The sequence below is a fragment of the Squalius cephalus genome (assembly GCF_949319135.1).
Source record: "Squalius cephalus genome assembly, chromosome: 17".
Lineage (NCBI taxonomy): Eukaryota > Metazoa > Chordata > Actinopteri > Cypriniformes > Leuciscidae > Squalius > Squalius cephalus.
Genome location: NC_137138.1, coordinates 4,282,912 through 4,300,442, shown reverse-complemented (window position 1 = coordinate 4,300,442; position 17,531 = coordinate 4,282,912). Strand labels below are relative to the sequence as shown.

At 38.8% G+C, this 17,531-nt stretch overlaps 3 protein-coding genes across 4 annotated transcripts in view; 2 read left to right on the top strand and 1 right to left on the bottom strand.

Annotated features, from left to right (window-relative positions):
• LOC307144903 (uncharacterized protein) overlaps positions 1-16,289 on the top strand; it is a 258,364-nt gene extending 242,075 nt beyond the window's left edge. Inside the window, exons 1-2 of one of the 2 annotated variants that reach the window (XM_079847628.1) lie at positions 11,810-11,929; positions 15,195-16,289. In XM_079847628.1, coding sequence (XP_079703754.1) covers positions 11,872-11,929; positions 15,195-16,099 — 963 coding nt within the window. In that variant the 5' untranslated portion in view covers positions 11,810-11,871 and the 3' untranslated portion in view covers positions 16,100-16,289. Of the gene's footprint in view, positions 1-11,809; positions 11,930-15,194 lie in introns of those variants that run through there. The other variant, XM_079847626.1, reaches the window with a different exon arrangement.
• LOC307144915 (uncharacterized protein) overlaps positions 1-17,531 on the top strand; it is a 262,913-nt gene that overhangs the window by 224,710 nt on the left and 20,672 nt on the right. The gene's annotated exons all lie outside the window — the stretch shown is intronic.
• LOC307144906 (uncharacterized protein) lies at positions 71-4,385 on the bottom strand. Its single transcript, XM_079847635.1, has 8 exons — positions 4,222-4,385; positions 2,561-2,785; positions 2,290-2,460; positions 2,035-2,182; positions 926-1,083; positions 677-820; positions 513-590; positions 71-404 (listed from the first exon to the last, which is right to left on the bottom strand). Exons 1-8 carry the CDS (start codon positions 4,233-4,235, stop codon positions 257-259), a joined length of 1,086 nt encoding a protein of 361 aa, XP_079703761.1. The 5' UTR covers positions 4,236-4,385; the 3' UTR covers positions 71-256.

Sequence of the window (17,531 nt, the reverse complement as noted above, 5' to 3'; positions counted from 1 at the left end):
TTGGACTTTATTTATACTGAACAATTGCACTGGTACTACTAAAAGAAAAAATGAAATTAAACAATAGGTTAAGGGAAATTGTATTTTATTAACAACATTAATCAAAGGTTACATTACAGCAAAACATAGTGAAGAGAACTATTTACAATAACAAATCTAAAGCAGAAATAACAAATAAATAGTTGGACGGCAGGTCAGCCGAGAAGAGGGCAAGGAAATCTATGCCTCGGCTGCTAACGCTCCCACTGCCCCAGTGTTAGGGAAGCCTGTGGAGCATTACGAAACATGCATAAGGATCCCTGCGTGCCGTTTTTGGAGGCGGCCCGTCAAGAGACACAGGGCAAGACAGCGTGTCAAAAGCATCCACCCTCTGTTCTCTGCTCGTGGACACACCAGACCCATGTCTACAAGAACAATGAATAAACAATAAAGAAAGTGCCAATGAATGACTGCTTTGAGTAGCAACATTACAAATAATAATCATCTCGTACATTAGATTTCATATTGCTTACCGTGTTTTTCCAGCAATCTGCTCAACCACACGCAGCGCCAGTAATGCATCTGTAGGAGTTCTCATGCGGTAGTGGTACCTGAGAAATAAAATAAGATGATGAGCTCACCTGCAATTTCTGTTTAATAGATAAAAAGGAGTGAAAAAAATCATTAAAAAACATACCGTTTTTGTGTCAACTCTTTGTTGACTTTCTTAGATATACCAGCCCGTATGCCGTCCAAAGGAATGCTAAAGAATTTACAGTCACTGAAGAGACTTTTGTCCTTGGTGAGGATGCTGGTGGAAGTAATGATGTACTTCATGAACCTTAAAGAGAGAGAAAGAAATGGTTGTTACAGCCAGAAGACAGCCTTTCTGATAATTATCAGTTGACAGTTACGTGATGTGTTTGTTACGTTACACAGCACTGACCTCTTGAGACTTTTCCAGTAGTTGAAAACTGTCTGCTTGGAGAGTTGAGTGTGCGTGAGTACATTAAAATACTCTCGCACCTTCTCCACCTCTCTAACAAACGACAGACTCGGCTCATTTGGGTCCATGAAATACATGAACCTGGAGACATTTTCCACCTGTAATTATACATTACACATTAAAATCTGCAGGGCTGAATGTAAAACAGGAAGTACACGTATTACTTAATATTACACAGTACTTAAATATGTAATTACACTGTAACAATAGGCGCGTTTCCATTACAGATTTGCGCAAAACTTTTACGATTTTTTCTAAATATCAATAAAAATATGGTTGGTTGGTTTATATATATATATATCACAGCCACGTACCGCACTAGACATTATTATTATTAATGGAAGGAAACGTAGGCTTGTTATCCAAGCATTAAAGGACAATTCCGGTGAAAAATGAACCTAGGGGTAATTAACACATGGTTACGTTCACATGAGTCGATCGTTCTCTGGGATGCGTTTTCATGATAATCGAATGTAAAGAGTTTTATCTCTAAAAACAGATTAGCTTATAACGCTAGTATATGGGGCAGAGAATAAGTAAAAGTAAATCGCTAGTTAATACCACTAACAAGACTCAAAATAGCCTCAAACTAACACGGTATAGCATAATGAGGGTCCCTACATGCAAACCGAAGCATTGAGAACTTTGTAAGTGTACAGACAGTTTAATAAGAAGATACTTTATAAAGACAGTACATTACGCGTATACAGGCGTATAAAGAACAGGTGACTGTAAATGCGCAAAAACTGTTTCCATTGCAGTTTTGCGAAATATTCCTTTTTCGAATTGCCTGAAAAACCACCTCATGCGAGCTGAAAAACTTTTTTGCAATAAATGGGAGTTTCTGCGAAATTGACGTGTTTCCATTGGGCGTATTTTCAATTCGTAATTTCAATTTGCGCAATTTGAACGGTAATGGAAACGCGGCCAATGACACCTTAAAATAAAGTGTGACCTATTTTTTCTTAAAATTTATTTATTTATTTTTCTCTGTGTGTGTGTGTGTGTGTGTGCGTGACATTTAAATGTATCTTTTCTTTTAAAATTACCTCTTGTTTGCTCCTCCTGTTGCCCAAGTCCACGCGCAAATAGTGGAAAAATCCCTCAAGAAGGGGGTGTTTGATGGAGTGCTTCTTATAGAGGCCTTTTTTTACCATTTCCAACCGAACATCAGAGGTCCACCTCGGTCCCTCAGTGCTGCAAAATAAAATAAACCAGGTGGTCAAATGATTGTATATGTTTTCAAGAGTAATCATGTCCAATCTCTGCATGTGCTCTCTGTGAAGGATGATGTGAAACTGTACCTCTGATCGGATTCGCCAGAGCTCTCTTCAGAAGCTGTCTCGTGTTCTGGCTCCACAGGTCGCTCGCTCCCAGCATCCCTCGAGGAGCTCTGAGGAACGGAAGATGGCGCAGGAAGGAGTGGAGGAATGTTCCTCACCACCAAGCCCTTCTTTTCCATTTCCTCTAACAACCTAAGAAAAGAAAAACAGTGAATACACACACATTTGATGGAATATTGAGTATCGTACTGCAACAGGACAAAGCAGTGAGGCATAAAGATAAGCTACACACCTAGCAAGAGGATCAGCCGCTCCCAAAATGTCCCGAATCTTCTGGTATTCCCAGAACCGCCCGGTGTGGGTGAATTCGGCCATTTCCTTTTTCGCCTTGATCACAGTGGCTTGGATGTCCTCCTCAGAGCTTCCGTGCATGCACGCCGTCCTCAGATGCCCGGGAAGAGTGCGCGGCGCCTTCTTACAGTGAGGGCAGAGGAAGTAAATCCTGCTGTGGAACGTACTGTATGAACAAACAAACAAAAAAAAGGTTATTTTACTACATACAAGTTAAATGAAATGTAGTCAACGTTAGGGTGACCATACGTCCTGTTTAACCAGGACATGTCTGGCCAGGATTTCGAGATCGCCCAAAATGCCCGGGATTCGGCTTTTGCTTTCTACAGTCAGCATTCATTATGTTTACATTATTACATTATTTGATACCGACACGTACGTGCCAGCTTTGCAGGTCATGCATTCTGCTTCACACGGATCCCGATCGAGACGAAAACACAGGAATTTTCTTAGCAATGCTAAAATGCACATCAACCGATCACTTGTTTAGCGTTCATGTAAACACTTCATTCAGATTCACCAATCGGAATTAATTCAGTCCTACTGAATCAAAAGGTGTGCATGTAAACAAAATGAATGGCGACGAGAAAGCAAAAGCCGTATCCCGGATATTTTGGGCGATCTCGAAATCCCGGCTGGACATGTCCTGGAATATGGTCACCCTAGTCAACGTGTCATATGAGCATAGTAAAGAAGCACCACTTTGCAAAAACAACCACAAAAATATTTTACAAAATGTAAAAAGTTCAAACATGTTTTTTTCATTAAACTTGTTCCTCAAAGTGAACAAAGGGGACAGGGGGTAAATGTAAAATCAATACAGGTATAATAATAATAACTTTATATTCATAAAATGAGTGTGTCTTTGAACAGGTAGAAAACATTTTGTAAAATCACACACCACTACTATCCACAATTGGCAAAGGGAGATTGAAATTTGATTTATCTCTTCAGAAAACAACAAAATACATAATATTTATCTAGTAAATGATTATTGGTTTTTAAGACTTTTTAGATCTGGACTGGCAACAACATTGACAGACACCAGTATCCCCAATAAAGCATTAATGTTAAAGGACAAGTTCAGTATTTTACACTTAAAGCCCCGTTTACAGATAGTTTATGATGAAATAGAACGGTTAAGATTAAAGTTTGGACACATGCTGCTGTCCCGAGAATTTTAGGTTTCTTTCGCTTCTCCCTCCCACCTACAGAATGGCAGCCTATGGGCACTGGAACAATCCTTCCAAAAAACGCATTAAACTTTCGTTTACAAAGACGTGAAACTCACCGAGTGGTCAGGGGTGTTCACTGATATGCTCACACAAAAATCGCTGCAAAAGATGCTTTCCAACAGGTTTTATCGTAGTTTTTGTCAAACACAAACAAACTAAAAACTTGGACAAAAACTACGATAAAATCTAGTTTTTAATCTTAACCGTTCTATTTCATCAGAAACGATCTGTAAACGGGGCTTTAAGTGTAAAATACCGAACTTGTCCTTTAAAGGTAACTTACATATGTGAAAAATCAGTTAGGTCTTTTAACAAACAAAGACAAGGCAGCTTTACCCAATACACCTAACATATAGGAATCACTTACCCTTCAGAAGCCATTTCAAGTTCTTTTAGAAAAAAGCAGTGAGCTCCAGATGACTCTGTTCGACTCGTGCAAAGGATGTCCTCCAACTGAATTTTTTAACACAGTGGCTTCAGCAGACCCATAGATTAACCTGAGTCTGTTTTTAAACTAGCCAATGAGATCGCAGCGTTACACACACCCCTGTGCAGGTGATGATGGGCCATTTAGGCCTGTGGTTAGGTGAAAAACTGTTTTTTTTTCTATGGCTTACCCCAGCCCCATGGAGAGGTGTGAATTGTCCTTTAATCTGGTTAAATCTTGTTTAGGGTCAGGGTCAGAAAAGGATATTATACTGAGGGTGAGTAAATGGTTTTATTTTTATTTTGTTTTACTAATCACTATTATTAATGTTCTGGAAAGAAGTATGGTCATCAGGCCTGCATTCATTTGGTCAAAAATACAGGACATATTTTGTAACACTATAAACTATCATTCAAAAGTTTGAGGTGAGTCATTGTTTTATTTCTTTTTTTGGAATAAGTGAATAATAGTAAGCAAGTAAATGTTAAGTTGATTAAAAAAGTGATAGTAAAGATTTATATTGTTAGAAAAGATTTTATGTTTTGAATAAATGCAGTTCTTTTTATTTTTATACCCTCACATTAGTTTACGATAGTTACATATAAATCTTATGACTTTACATGTAATACATAAATAAAAATGGAACTTAGTTCAAATATATCAATATACAATATCCACATGTATCCAAATATACTTTAAAACTCTCTGTTTGCCTTGTATAGCTAAAAATCACCCTTTTTTTTATAGAATGCTGTATTTCTGATTAAATAAATGCAGGCTTTCGAATAAATCTGTCATGAAGACTCTTTGTGTTTAATAATAGCCAATATATATATTTTTCTTTTATTCAGTGTGTGCGCAAAGACATAATGAGTGACAGTGGTGTGGTGACGTCAGGAGCTAGCGATGTGGCAAGTAGAAATAAGACACTTGTGGTAATAATTCACATTTCATTGTTTTATTTTTTTATTTTTTTCAATGAGAAATTAGGAGATGCCGGACAGTCTGTTTGAAAAGCGACCAGAACCTGAGAGGACAAAGGACCTCTCTGGAAATTAACATTTGAACTAGCCCTCGTGCACCATCGAGACGAAAGTCTCACCTCCGAGTCATCTTAATCTACATCTCTTCCCCTCTCCCCTCACCCCCTCTCTCTCAGGCTCAGATGATCACCTGAATTCACCCAAGAAAATGTATAGTTTAATGTGAATGATTACCACAGAGTATCTTTCATGTTTGGTATCATTTAAAATGTCACAGTGCGACTGGTACAAATGTCTCATTCCCAGATAAGTAAACAAAAGGTAATAAGGTATTTAAGAGTTTTAAAGATAACTGGATGATCTCAGAAAGATGAGAAAGATGAAATCCTGATAAATGCATATCTTCTCATTTAAAAAAATATATATTTCCAACATAACCAGTATAGGCCCCCACCAGCTTTGTTGTTTTAGCTGTCTTTTAATCTGAGCCTAAACTTACTATAAGTGCTTCTGTTTATGCACACCTCCCCTAACTCTCTCTCTCACACACACACACACACACACACACACACACACAGCAGTCTTTTTTTCTTTTTGAGATGAATTGAGATTTGACAGAATTACAAAGAAAAAATGTTAAAAAAATGTAAAATTAAGAAAGAAAAAAACACTGCATGCACAAAATAGCAATAGTTGTTTCCCCCAAAGAATTGAGTGAGAGGTCGTTTTACAGCAGTTATTTTACATAATCATCTCAGAGCCCCTGCGCTGAGATGATAATGGGCCAAAAATGGGCCATCATCGTTAGGGCTAGGGTCATCTGAAAAACTGTTTTTTTAATGGCTGGCATTCATATTAATACAAACCAGTATTTCAGGGTTATTAAAGGTTACCTCTAACCCTAACCCATGATGGGGGCTATTCACACCTGTGCAGGGGCCACTGTATGCTGAGACCTGATTGGCTGTTTTGAATAAAAGACTTTCTGATACCTTAGTCTGATGGCAAAAAAAATAGCCAGTTTGTTCCAAAGATTTGAGTGAGAGGTCATACAGGATCATCTGGAGATCATCTTTGCCTGTGATCGTGAAAAGTTGCAAAAGAGTGCATCTCAAAAACACTGTGTGTCTTTCCATCAGGAATCATACTTTAACTTTATTGGATACTTTTGTTTGACTGCTGTTGCAATGGCTGAGCAAGCTCAGAAGAGGTAAGGCTTGTTTTGTTTCTTAATTGTATTTGCTTGTGTTATTTGTGTTTCATTCAGAGGATGTTTCCTTCATTTGGAGAATTATTTTATTTAAGAATAATCAGTTTAGGTCAGAAGTCATTGTGGTTACATTTGAATTGGGGGTTTTATCTCACCTTTGATGTGGTTTAAGACAAACCAATTTAAAATCAAATGAACAAACCTATGTTAACAATGTTTCAAAGCAAAGTAATTGGGTTTTTAAAGTTTTAACAGTTGAAACTAAGCCCCATGGAAATGCTAATAGGACAGGCCCTGTTCTGCTGCATATTTAGTTTTTTTGAATCATGTCTCATTCTTTTTAATCGTTGTTTAAATAATTTATTCTATATCATGTCATCTTGTCTTGAAGGTCTGCTGATCGCCCCATTGTGCACTGTTTGCTGTGCCAAAAGCCACAAGACAACCTTTCTGTTCACCTGGCAGGGTGTTTATGAAGAAAAGCACGCCTGAGGAAAGAGCAGCCGAGGTCCAGAAAGCCACGGCTTCGGGCAGAGAGTGGGTCCGCAACAACAGGAACTGGGACTACAACCAGCTCTGTGTGCTCCTGCCTGACTGACGCTCTCAGGTCACCATGGTCAAAGAGCTTCTTCGACGTGTTTTTTTTTATCACAAACCAGCCAAGGGAGTCTGAGAGTGACCAGCTGCCTCTGCTGCTGCTCTGTCTGATCTTCCTCAAACGTAAGAGCAATGCAATCAAGACATTCAGAAAGTACAGCAGACTTCTGAAGGAGAATGCATGTATAAATTAATGCATGTGTGCAATGCATGTATAAATATTGTATAAATGCATGTATAAATGCTTAAGCTGAAATTCTTAAATGTTAATGCTTTTCTTACTGAGTATTTTTATAAATAACTTTAATAGTCTTGTCTGTTATGTTTAATTCAAACAGTCGTTCAAAGGGCTCCTGGCATTAAAGATTGGCAGAAGATTTTGAGAGTGGCAAAGTCTGACGTGCTGAGGATCCAGAGGGACCTGCAGGTGGGAAGAGAGCTCTCCAACACCGACAGGACGCTGTACCACTACTATTGCGAGGCGCTCTTGGTGTTCGTCCACGAGCTGTGGAAGCCTTGACGGTAAGCTCAAAGAGTTCAAGAGTTTAAACTTGTGATATGCTGTAATATTTGCACACGTATGCATTTGTATTCTATCGGTGCGCTCCCTATATATATATATATATGGAATTTTAGGGGTGCTACTGCATTCTAAAAGTGTTTGTGTTTGTTTTTTTGCCAAGTGAGTGAGAAACTCGATAATGTCAGCTCACACATCATTAAAAAAAACAATTATTCTCGTAGATGATACAGCTCTAATATTTACACATGCATTGCACACACAGAAGTCTGCTGTACTTTCTGAATGTCTTGATTGACAGATGTCTCGTCCAATCAGCGGTCAGTATTCCATTCGCCACATATACCTACCTTTTCCATTTTGTCTGACTTGTCGTTGTGTTTTCTGACTTGCTAATTTGTTTTCAGATTTGTCGTTCTGTTTTCTGATTGTTATTTTGTTTTTGGAATTGTGTTTGGTTTTCCACTTCTCAGCCACCGTAAATATTTCATCATGTCTGCTTCAAATCAAATAGGCAAAAAAGGACTATGATACAGCCGTACATCTGATTATGAATGTGATGGCAAAAGCGTGACACTTTAAGCTTGTACCTTATAAATTATTATTATTATAGATGTATGTTGACACTAGCCTTAAGTTGGATTTTCAATGTTTCTGTCACAGGTCGGGATGGGCCGAACCAGACTATGCCCACCCCTAGACCCAGAACACTTTGAGGAGCGTGCCAGAGACGAGACCAGAGTCAAGGAATAAAGAGTAACAAATTTTATTAAGAATAAAACAATTGGTAATCCTAATCTAAAAGTCTTCTTCTCTCCCTCGTCCAGGGAGGAGTCCAAGACGGCAAGAGGACACAGTCTTCCCCACAGACGGCGATTCCCAGTAAGGAGTACCGGACTGGTAAGTATCTCACGGTATGCAGGTTAACAGAGTTCCTTTCTCCAAGCAGGTATCAGGTACGCAATGGAAGGTGATGGGCGGGTAAGTTCTCCGGCGAATGGATGGCCACAGCTTCCTCTCCTCTTTTCAAAAGAGAACAGTTCACGGCAGTCAAATATACAGGTAGATATCTTACGGTAAGTAGATCGACCAGGCTCCTTCCACGCTGGTATCACGTTCGCAATGGGAGGGGATGAGCAGGTGAGTTCTCCAGTGAGCGGATGACCACAGCTTCCTCTTCTCTTTGAAGTAGGGGACAGTTCACAGCAGTCGATAGGATACAGGTAGATGTCTTACGGTAAGTAGGTTAACCGGGTTCTTTTCTCCAAGCTGGTATCAGGTACACAATAGGAGGTGACGGACAGGTGAGTTCTCCGGTAAGTGGATGGCCACAGCTTCCTCTCCTCCTTTCAAGTGGGAGACAGTTCACAGCAGTCAATAGTATGCAAGTAAGTATCTTACGGTATGTAGGTTAACTGGGTTCCTTTCTCCACGCTGGTATCAGGTACGCCGTGGGAGGTGATGGACAGGTGAGTTCTCCAGTGAGTAGGTAACCACAGCTTCCTCTTCTCTTTGAAGTAGGGGACAGTTCACAGCAGTCGATAGGATTCAGGTAGGTGTCTTACGGCAAGTAGGTTAACTGGGTTCCTTTCTCCACGCTGGTATCAGGTACACAGTGGGAGGTGATGGACAGGTGAGTTCTCCAGTGAAGGGATGACCACAGCTTCCTCTTACAGGTGGACTTTGGGGCTGCAGCGAACTCACAGTCACAGACTGGGCTGGGCTTTCTCTAGGGCAGACAGAGTCAACACTTCACACAGCAATATAACGTTCTCACATGTGTCGTGGAGAAGACAGAAACTTCACTCCATACAGGTGGGCTTTGGGCTGCAGCGAACTCACGATCACAGACTGAGCTGGGCTTTCTCTAGGGCAGACAGAGTCAACACTTCACACAGCAATATAACGTTCTCACATGTGTCATGGAGAAGACAGAAACTTCACTCCATACAGGTGGGCTTCGGGGCTGCAGCGAACTCACAGTCACAGACTGAGCTGGGCTTTCTCTAGGGCAGACAGAGTCAATGCTTCACACAGCAATATAATGTTCTTACGTATGTCGTGGAGGAAACAGGGATTCACGCCAGCTGTCCTTCCCAAACCTTTCCTCAGTTGGACGTACTCGATCTCTCCAAGCTCTGAAGATGTACAATATACCAGCCTGCCTCTTGGGCGAGCGCACGGCGGTTAAAAACAGACTTTTACACACTCACAGGAATTCCACTCCAATATACAACGCGAAGGAAGAGACGGAACGGCAATTCAAACACTGCAAATCCACTCATTTAGTGTACTTAAAGGCCAGCACTCACCCTGGGTCTCGGTTTAAAGAGCAAAGGATCGGCGGCGAGAGGAAGGAGATCTTAAACACTTCTTCATAGGCATAAACTGGATTCACTTCACCGTCCGAACGGGAAGAGGAGATAAGAATGGCAGAGAATCAGTTTAATTCACTCAGTGATATTCGTACAGCACACTCCAAGCACTTCAACCCACATCTATCTCAATATCAAACGTGTGGTAGGAGATTCAATTAATCGGTTACTTATCTTCGCTCTCTCATCCAGACGAGGCACTTCCCTCTTTCCTTCTCTCTCTCTCCGTCTTCAATTCCTCATACACACGACATTCCTTTTTCCTCGCAACGAGCCCTCAACGACACACTTCTGAGAACGCTTCCTAACAAGAGCCAGCCACATCCAAACGGGAACAAAAGCACCACAAGCAGGAGAAGAACAACACCAACTTTCTCTTCCTCTGACTTTTTATACTCTCATGAGCCAGTGTGGCCTCATTCAAACGCTCAGCGCAAATTACCCACACCTGCTGTCAATCCGCCACTAGTTACCATGGCGACAGGCACTCACTCGGCTTTGGGACGGTGTTTCATTTCCAAAATCTCAACAGGGACGTTTCTCTAGCGGGGATCGTCCCGGGCTTATTTGTCACCCCGTGACATTTCAATAGTAAACGTTCATAGCGTTTTATAGGGTAGGCCTACAATACAGATTGTTTCAAAGCAGCTTTACAGTGATAACAGGAAAAAAAATGATTCAGTGAGTTTTTACAGCTGCTATTAAGTTCAATTATAAAATAAGGTTTAAGATCATTTAGGCTCTTACATTGTTAGCCTATATTTTGATAAGTCAATCCAAAAAAGTAATGAAGTTCATATTTTAAGTAGATTTTGCATACTTGTTGAATCCATCGTGATTCTTGAAACAAGTTAACTGATTCAATTTTGGCTACTGTGTTTATCAGACTGTTAGGACATTCATTTTATTTTTTATTTTATTGGGAGAAATCTAAATCGGGTGACTTGCATTGAGCTGCCCGGACAGAAATGGAGTTTTTAAGATAAATCGTCCTAATAAATCCCAAATTTTTATTAAAAATACTTGTACCGTATAACTAAAAAATGAAGTCAAGATTTATATTAAAATCAATAGTAACACACAACAAAGAGTCCAGAAGGTCAATTCAATTGCAAACTCCTTAGCACATATTTTTATCTCAAATCTCAAACAAGATAACAGATTTTTATCATGGCAGTCTTGTACCTAATCTAAAGGGTTATCAGAGCCACATTCTCTGGGGTTAGATAGTTTAATATTGATTGGTTTCCGCCAGTAGAGGCGCTTGAGCAACCGAAGCAATGACACACATCCGAGTCTAGGAGAAGAAGAGAAGTGAGCGAGGGAAGGGAACATAAACATGAGAAGTGGAACACAGCCGTTCATTCTGCGCTAAATCAGACTGTGAGTACATTCATTTGATCATTTATTAGGAGAAATCTAAATCCTAAGGGAAAAACGACTCATTTAATTTAGTGAATCACTCAGAAATGAATCGAAATGAACCGACTGATGTTGTTCATTAAGTTACTCTCGTCAAACGTAAACTGGTTACTGACTTTTTTTTCACATTACAATTTGTCAAGATTGAGTTGTGTTTTTCATTTTATTTAATGAAACCTGTTGAAATGCATGTTAATCACATCTAATGTTAGAGCAACATAAAATCAGCTAGAGGAGTTGAATTGTTTCTAAACAGTTGTTTGATCAAAACATTTACACCTGAATAATTGAGAGTGATTGTAAGTGTGATGATCATCTGCTAAATGAGCAACAACGACCACAATTCACTCCTTCAGTCAGTGAAGCTCCCACAGCCGTTCATGAGAGTTTAAATGCTGGGAATATTCCCATCTTCCCACAGGAGAAGAAGAAGCAAGCAGAAGGAATTACTCCAGGAGAAACTACGGACATACTATTGTAAAGATGGAGATTAAGGAAGAACCCTGCAGAATAAAAGATGAAGATACAGAGGAACAAATAGGTTGGTGTTTTCCTTCATTCTCTTTAATGCCTGATGAGGAACATTAAGATGAAAACTCACTTTTCCTCCTGAGACCCAGGCTTAGACTTTTAAGTCTGGTTTTCCTGTAAAGAGCACATTCAAGGCTTTTCAGAGATACCAAATGTTTAGGTTTCACCATTACAACTCCTTCTCTTTGGCGTTAAAATCCACTGACATTGACTGAATGATCAAATTTAGCACTCTTATGGAAATGTGATATGTTGTAATTGTAATTTAAATCAGTGTAATTTCAAATTGTTTTTCGTAAATAAACATCTCAGGAAAACGTTACAGGTTTCAAATCAGAATATGACTCTGTTAGGAAACAGATCATTGATTTCATACATGTCCTCAGTAGATGCGTTTGCACAAAAGTTTTCATATTTATAAAACCACGAGTACGCCAGAACCTGTGCAAAATTATCAGTATAAAGTCAGCTGAAGGTTGTGCGTACATGCGTCTCCTCCCAGAAATAACCATATATGAATCTTACACCGCCTCGTTTTACAATGCATAACATCATCTGCATTTAATTTCCAAGCATATTCCCATCCATGTGATAACATGTTTAAAGGTCCCATGACATGCTACTTTTTGTAGGCTTTAATATAGGCCTTAGTGGTCCCTAGCACTGTATCTGAAATCTCTTTCCAAAAATTCAGCCTCGGTGCAGAATTATAGCCACTATAAGCCAGTCCCAGAATGAGCTTCCTTCAGACAGGCCGTTTCGGTGTCTGTAGCTTTAAATGCTAATGAGGAGGAGAAAGGCGGCGCAAGGTGGAGGGTGGGTGTGGCCTTGACCATCTTGCGCAACGGTACCGTGGCGTGCATGTTTACGTTGGATATAGCAATGGCACGAAGACACGCAGTCTTTCAAGCATTTCAGTTTGACCCAGAATCTGATCCAGATGGAGAAGCAACGGATGAAGAAGTTGCAACTCAGCGGCTCCAGCAGGACGTTTTCGAATGGTTAGTTTAAAATATTATGTCTGGATACGGTACTTTATTCGGATGGTTTACAGTTATTATCATGTAGCTAACGCGAACCTACTGTTGCCTTTTCATGAGAGATCTGTAACGTCTGTATTTATCTTATTAAAATTACATCAAGCTCTGCGATCTTGAAATGCGGATATCGCGCGCGCCATATAACCAACAGGAAAACGCTATCCAAATAACAAAGAAATGTAGGTTACAACACTCGCGTTACAGTGTGTGTAACTTGATGCTGTCTACCTTTACATTAGTGGAAGTAACTGCATAGCTAATGTGACAGCCACATTCTACGTGTAACAAGCTAGGAAACCATAAACAGTAAAGCTTATATATAATTTGTTGACTTACTTGTCCGAGGTGTGTAGCTGAGCCAAAGAGAGTGATCCAGACTTTAGTTTCAGACGTTCAGCAAGCCCAGCTCTGTATTGACCCTTCGGTGTTCATTTGTACATCCAATTATTGAGCAATTGTTATGCTTCGCTCGCTCAAAAGCCATAATCGTGGACAAACTAAAATCGCGCGCGCGCGTTCCTACTTCCTAGCGCATTTTCTCATGGGCGGAAAATATTCTCTGGGCGGGCAAAGCAGAGACAGGGGAGGTAACATTTCCTCCTTATGACGTCATAAAGAGGAGATTCAAGATCAGCGCGTATGAGCCTCCATTTTCTCAAAGGCAGAGAAAGATAGCACAAGCTCGATTTACACCGATTGAAATTTCTAGAAACTTGGGGACCATATACAGGCTAGGGGAACTCATATTAATGTTAAAAAACCTCAGAAAGTGAAAATTTCATGTCATGGGACCTTTAATGATACAAGACAGTAAAATATGAGATATGGACTATGTGCCGTCACATTACAAAACTAAAATTTATTCAGTATTGTTGTCTTGTTTTGCAATAAATAAAGCAAAATTGATTGTATAAAATACATTTCAGAGAAAGTTTTCAGAGAAGAGTTATTCTCAATCTTTTCCACTGGCCAAATAGTATTTTTTTAATTGCTTTAAACAAATCTTAACTTATGCAGTTTTGTGTTTGAGGTAAACATAGGATGATTAGGTTATATATTTACACTGCAAACAGATAGGCCTTATTTTTTGCAGTGTAAATAATTGTCAGACTCGGCTCATCACTGACAAAAAATGTTTTAAAATAGAAAGTGCTTTTTTTTCTTCAAATTCTATCCTTCAAATACAATGCTATTTTTCATAATATTGGTTTCACTCAAATGGTTAACATTAGGCTCTGTTTATCTGTGCACGACACCAACTTGCTTAAATGAAGTCAGGTGCGCATCATCAACGTTCATTATTCGTGCGAAAATACTTTCTCAGATCATGAATTCTGCTATTAATAACACAATTTAAAGCGGGATTGCCATGCGCCAAGCAAATCCTCACTAGTTAAAATATTAAAACAGCATGCTACTGGAAAAGTGTTCAAAAGCAGCGCATCCACTACAAATATTTCTATTTAAATTAATAATTACTAAATATTTAATTTAATAATTAATACATATATTTATAAATATTAAGTATGTCCGTACGGTGTGCACATTTACACCTAGTTTATTTTTTATGAATCACGATATGTGCGTGGATAATTGCAGCGTTTATACATCTGGCCCCAGGACTTAAAGCATGTGTATCAGGCATATTGGGGAGACACACCAAGTGAATAGGGAAAGAAATTGTATATCAATATTTCTATAAAATATGAGATATTCTCATGAAAATGTTGCAAAGTTATTACTCCCATTATAACACTTTTTCATTACATGTTGCCGCAAGAACACATTAATTTGCAAATTAAATAAATTGTATAGAATGGGACGACCCGTTTATGGTGATTTTACACATATTGCATAAAGTAAAATAGTTTATGAAATCATACTCTCTGGTAAATGAAAAAGGAATGCCTATACATGTCTTATCATGTAATTTTATTTTCTTAATAACTCAGTCCTGGTGTCCTCTACAGACAAAATATGAATAAACTATCTTTTAAAAAAAAATCTCCTCTCCATTTGTTTCTTATGCTCCAAATAATCTAATGACAAAATAAAAAACAAACTAAATTCACACACAAAGTTCTGGTTCTCAGGAGTATATAACAATACATATAAAACTAGATACTAGTAGACTCAGTAGTAAACTAGATTTGTGCTAAATTAAGAATGAACTTTATTTCTTTCTCTCATTTGTCCTTTTTTAATTTAATTTGGGGAATTTAATGTTGATTTTAGACCCGATGGAAGTGAATGAAGACAAACAGCAACAATTTCAAAAACCTCATAATTTCACAAATGAAGATGGAAATGCAGTCGTTTCAAAGACTGAAGAGAATTTCACACAGAAACAAGCTGGAAAATATGGAGTCGAAGGATCTTTCACCTGCTCTGAGTGTGGAAAGAGGTTTGTATGTAAATCAACCCTGAACAGACACATGATGATTCACACTGGAGAAAGGCCTTATACATGCACTCAGTGTGGAAAGAGTTTCAGTTATAAAGGACACCTTAACATACACATGAGAGTTCACACTGGAGAAAAACCGTTCACATGCTCTCAGTGTGGAAAGAGTTTCAGGTACAAAAACATTCTCAAAGAGCATATGCTCTCTCACTCTGGATTGAGATCATTCAGCTGTGATCAGTGTGATAAAACATATGTTTATTTATCTAACTTAAAAATCCACCTTAAAGTTCATGCTGCTGTGAAGTCTCACATTTGTTCTTTTTGTGAAAAGAGTTTTACGCGACTGGAGACTTTAAAAGTGCATGAGAGTATTCATACTGGTGTGAGACCTTATGTGTGCTCTGACTGTGGAAAGGCCTTCATTACATCAGGTGCATTAAATCAACACCAAAGAAATCACACTGGAGAGAAACAGTACAAGTGTCCACACTGTGGAATGAGTTTCACACTGTCAGAAAACCTGAAAGTTCATAAGAGAATTCATACTGGAGAGAAACCGTACAAGTGTTCACACTGTGGAAAGAGTTTCTCTCAGTCAAAAAACCAGAGAGTTCATGAGAGAATTCATACTGGAGAGAAACCTTATGAATGCTCTTCGTGTTTGAAGAGTTTCACCCGATCAGATCATCTACGGAGACATGAGAAAAAGCATTGCCCGAAGGTGTCTAAGTGAGCAAAGTTTATGTTCTGATAATCGCTTTCTGGTGAATAGTTTAATTTTATCAGAGCTTCTATGCAATATGGACAAGTATGAATTTTGTATGATTTTAGTGATTTCTGAGACTGGATGAGTATATATGGAAAAAAATACTTGTTTCCTTATTCTGTTTCCCTCTATTCCTAAATAAATTTGTCATACAAGCAGAGTGTTTTCTTTCTTTCTCTCTTTTTTTATTTTTTATTGCAGCAGCCAAAAGGTCTGTGCTTGAAAGTGAAAGTGAAAGTGACACGTGACGGCCAAGTATGGTAACCCATACTTGGAATTTGACCTCTGCATTTAACCCATCCAAGTTAATGCACACACATTAGGAGCAGAGTAGTGAGAAGTTAACACACACTGCAAACGTGGATACACCAGTTCACTGCAACCTTTGGGTCACCAGTTCAACTCCCCAACCACTAGGCCATGACTGCCCAGTCATGAGTGGATCTTTTATATGTTTAATGTATCAGTGTTACAAATTCAAGGTGTATATTTGCATTTACCTTTAAGGAATAGTTCCCCAAAAATGAAAATTAGGGAGAACGTGTCTAGTTCTGGAGATGCTTAAAGTTCAAGGGGGGACGCCATTCCAGTTCAAATTAGTTTTTTTTTTTTTTTTTTTTTTTTTTTTTAGGGAAATGAAAGGGATTTCTATATTGTATTCCCTCAATAGCCTATGAAAGCTATATGAATTCAGCACAAAAACATAGGGCAAAAAATATATAGGCCTATATAATAATTTTAAAAAGCAGCTCAGTATTCTATGATTGGTTGTGCAACCGACTTTCATTGCAGCCAATAGACTTGCTTCTCTATCGGTGCGCGACACAGAACCGATCATCAGAGCAAACCACTTCAGGTAAATTAACTGTGGTAAACCGAGATTATGGGTGAAAATCAAGAAACAGAATGTCCAATGTCCATACTATCCATCCTTAATAGTATGTGAGATTAAAATGTGTCCCAAAGTAGTAGGCTATGTTGAAAAGAGTATGCCAGAATTCCTGTCTTTATGTTTCCTATAGATGCTACTATTTCTTACTATTCTACAATTGTCTACTATTTCTATGTCTACTATTTCCTATAGATTTTCGAAGTGTGGATCCGATCTCACTATAATGGCTAATATTGCCCACAACCCATTGCGCTTGAGGAGGATTCGGTTCAGAACTACAAACATGAGTAAAAAGTGTTCAAAAAGCTACAAAACATGGCGGATGTGCGCGATTGACGGTTAAGTAGAGAATATTGGATAAAAGGATTTGAGTGACAAATAATCAACATTTAAAATGTTTTTATTTAATGTTATTCGTCTTATATTTCATCTGCAGCAACAATGTGAACTTTTAAAAAGATCGTCTGGCCATTAACTTTTAAATGCATCATGATCAGGGTTTGAAAT

Excerpts from the sequence above, each read along its gene's own strand:
- LOC307144906 (XM_079847635.1), bottom strand. Across the intron at positions 1,084-2,034 it reads ACAGGAGGAGCAAACAAGAG|GTGGAAAATGTCTCCAGGTT; the intron begins GTAATTTTAAAA and ends GTATAATTACAG. Across the intron at positions 821-925 it reads TACTGGAAAAGTCTCAAGAG|GTTCATGAAGTACATCATTA; the intron begins GTCAGTGCTGTG and ends TCTCTCTTTAAG.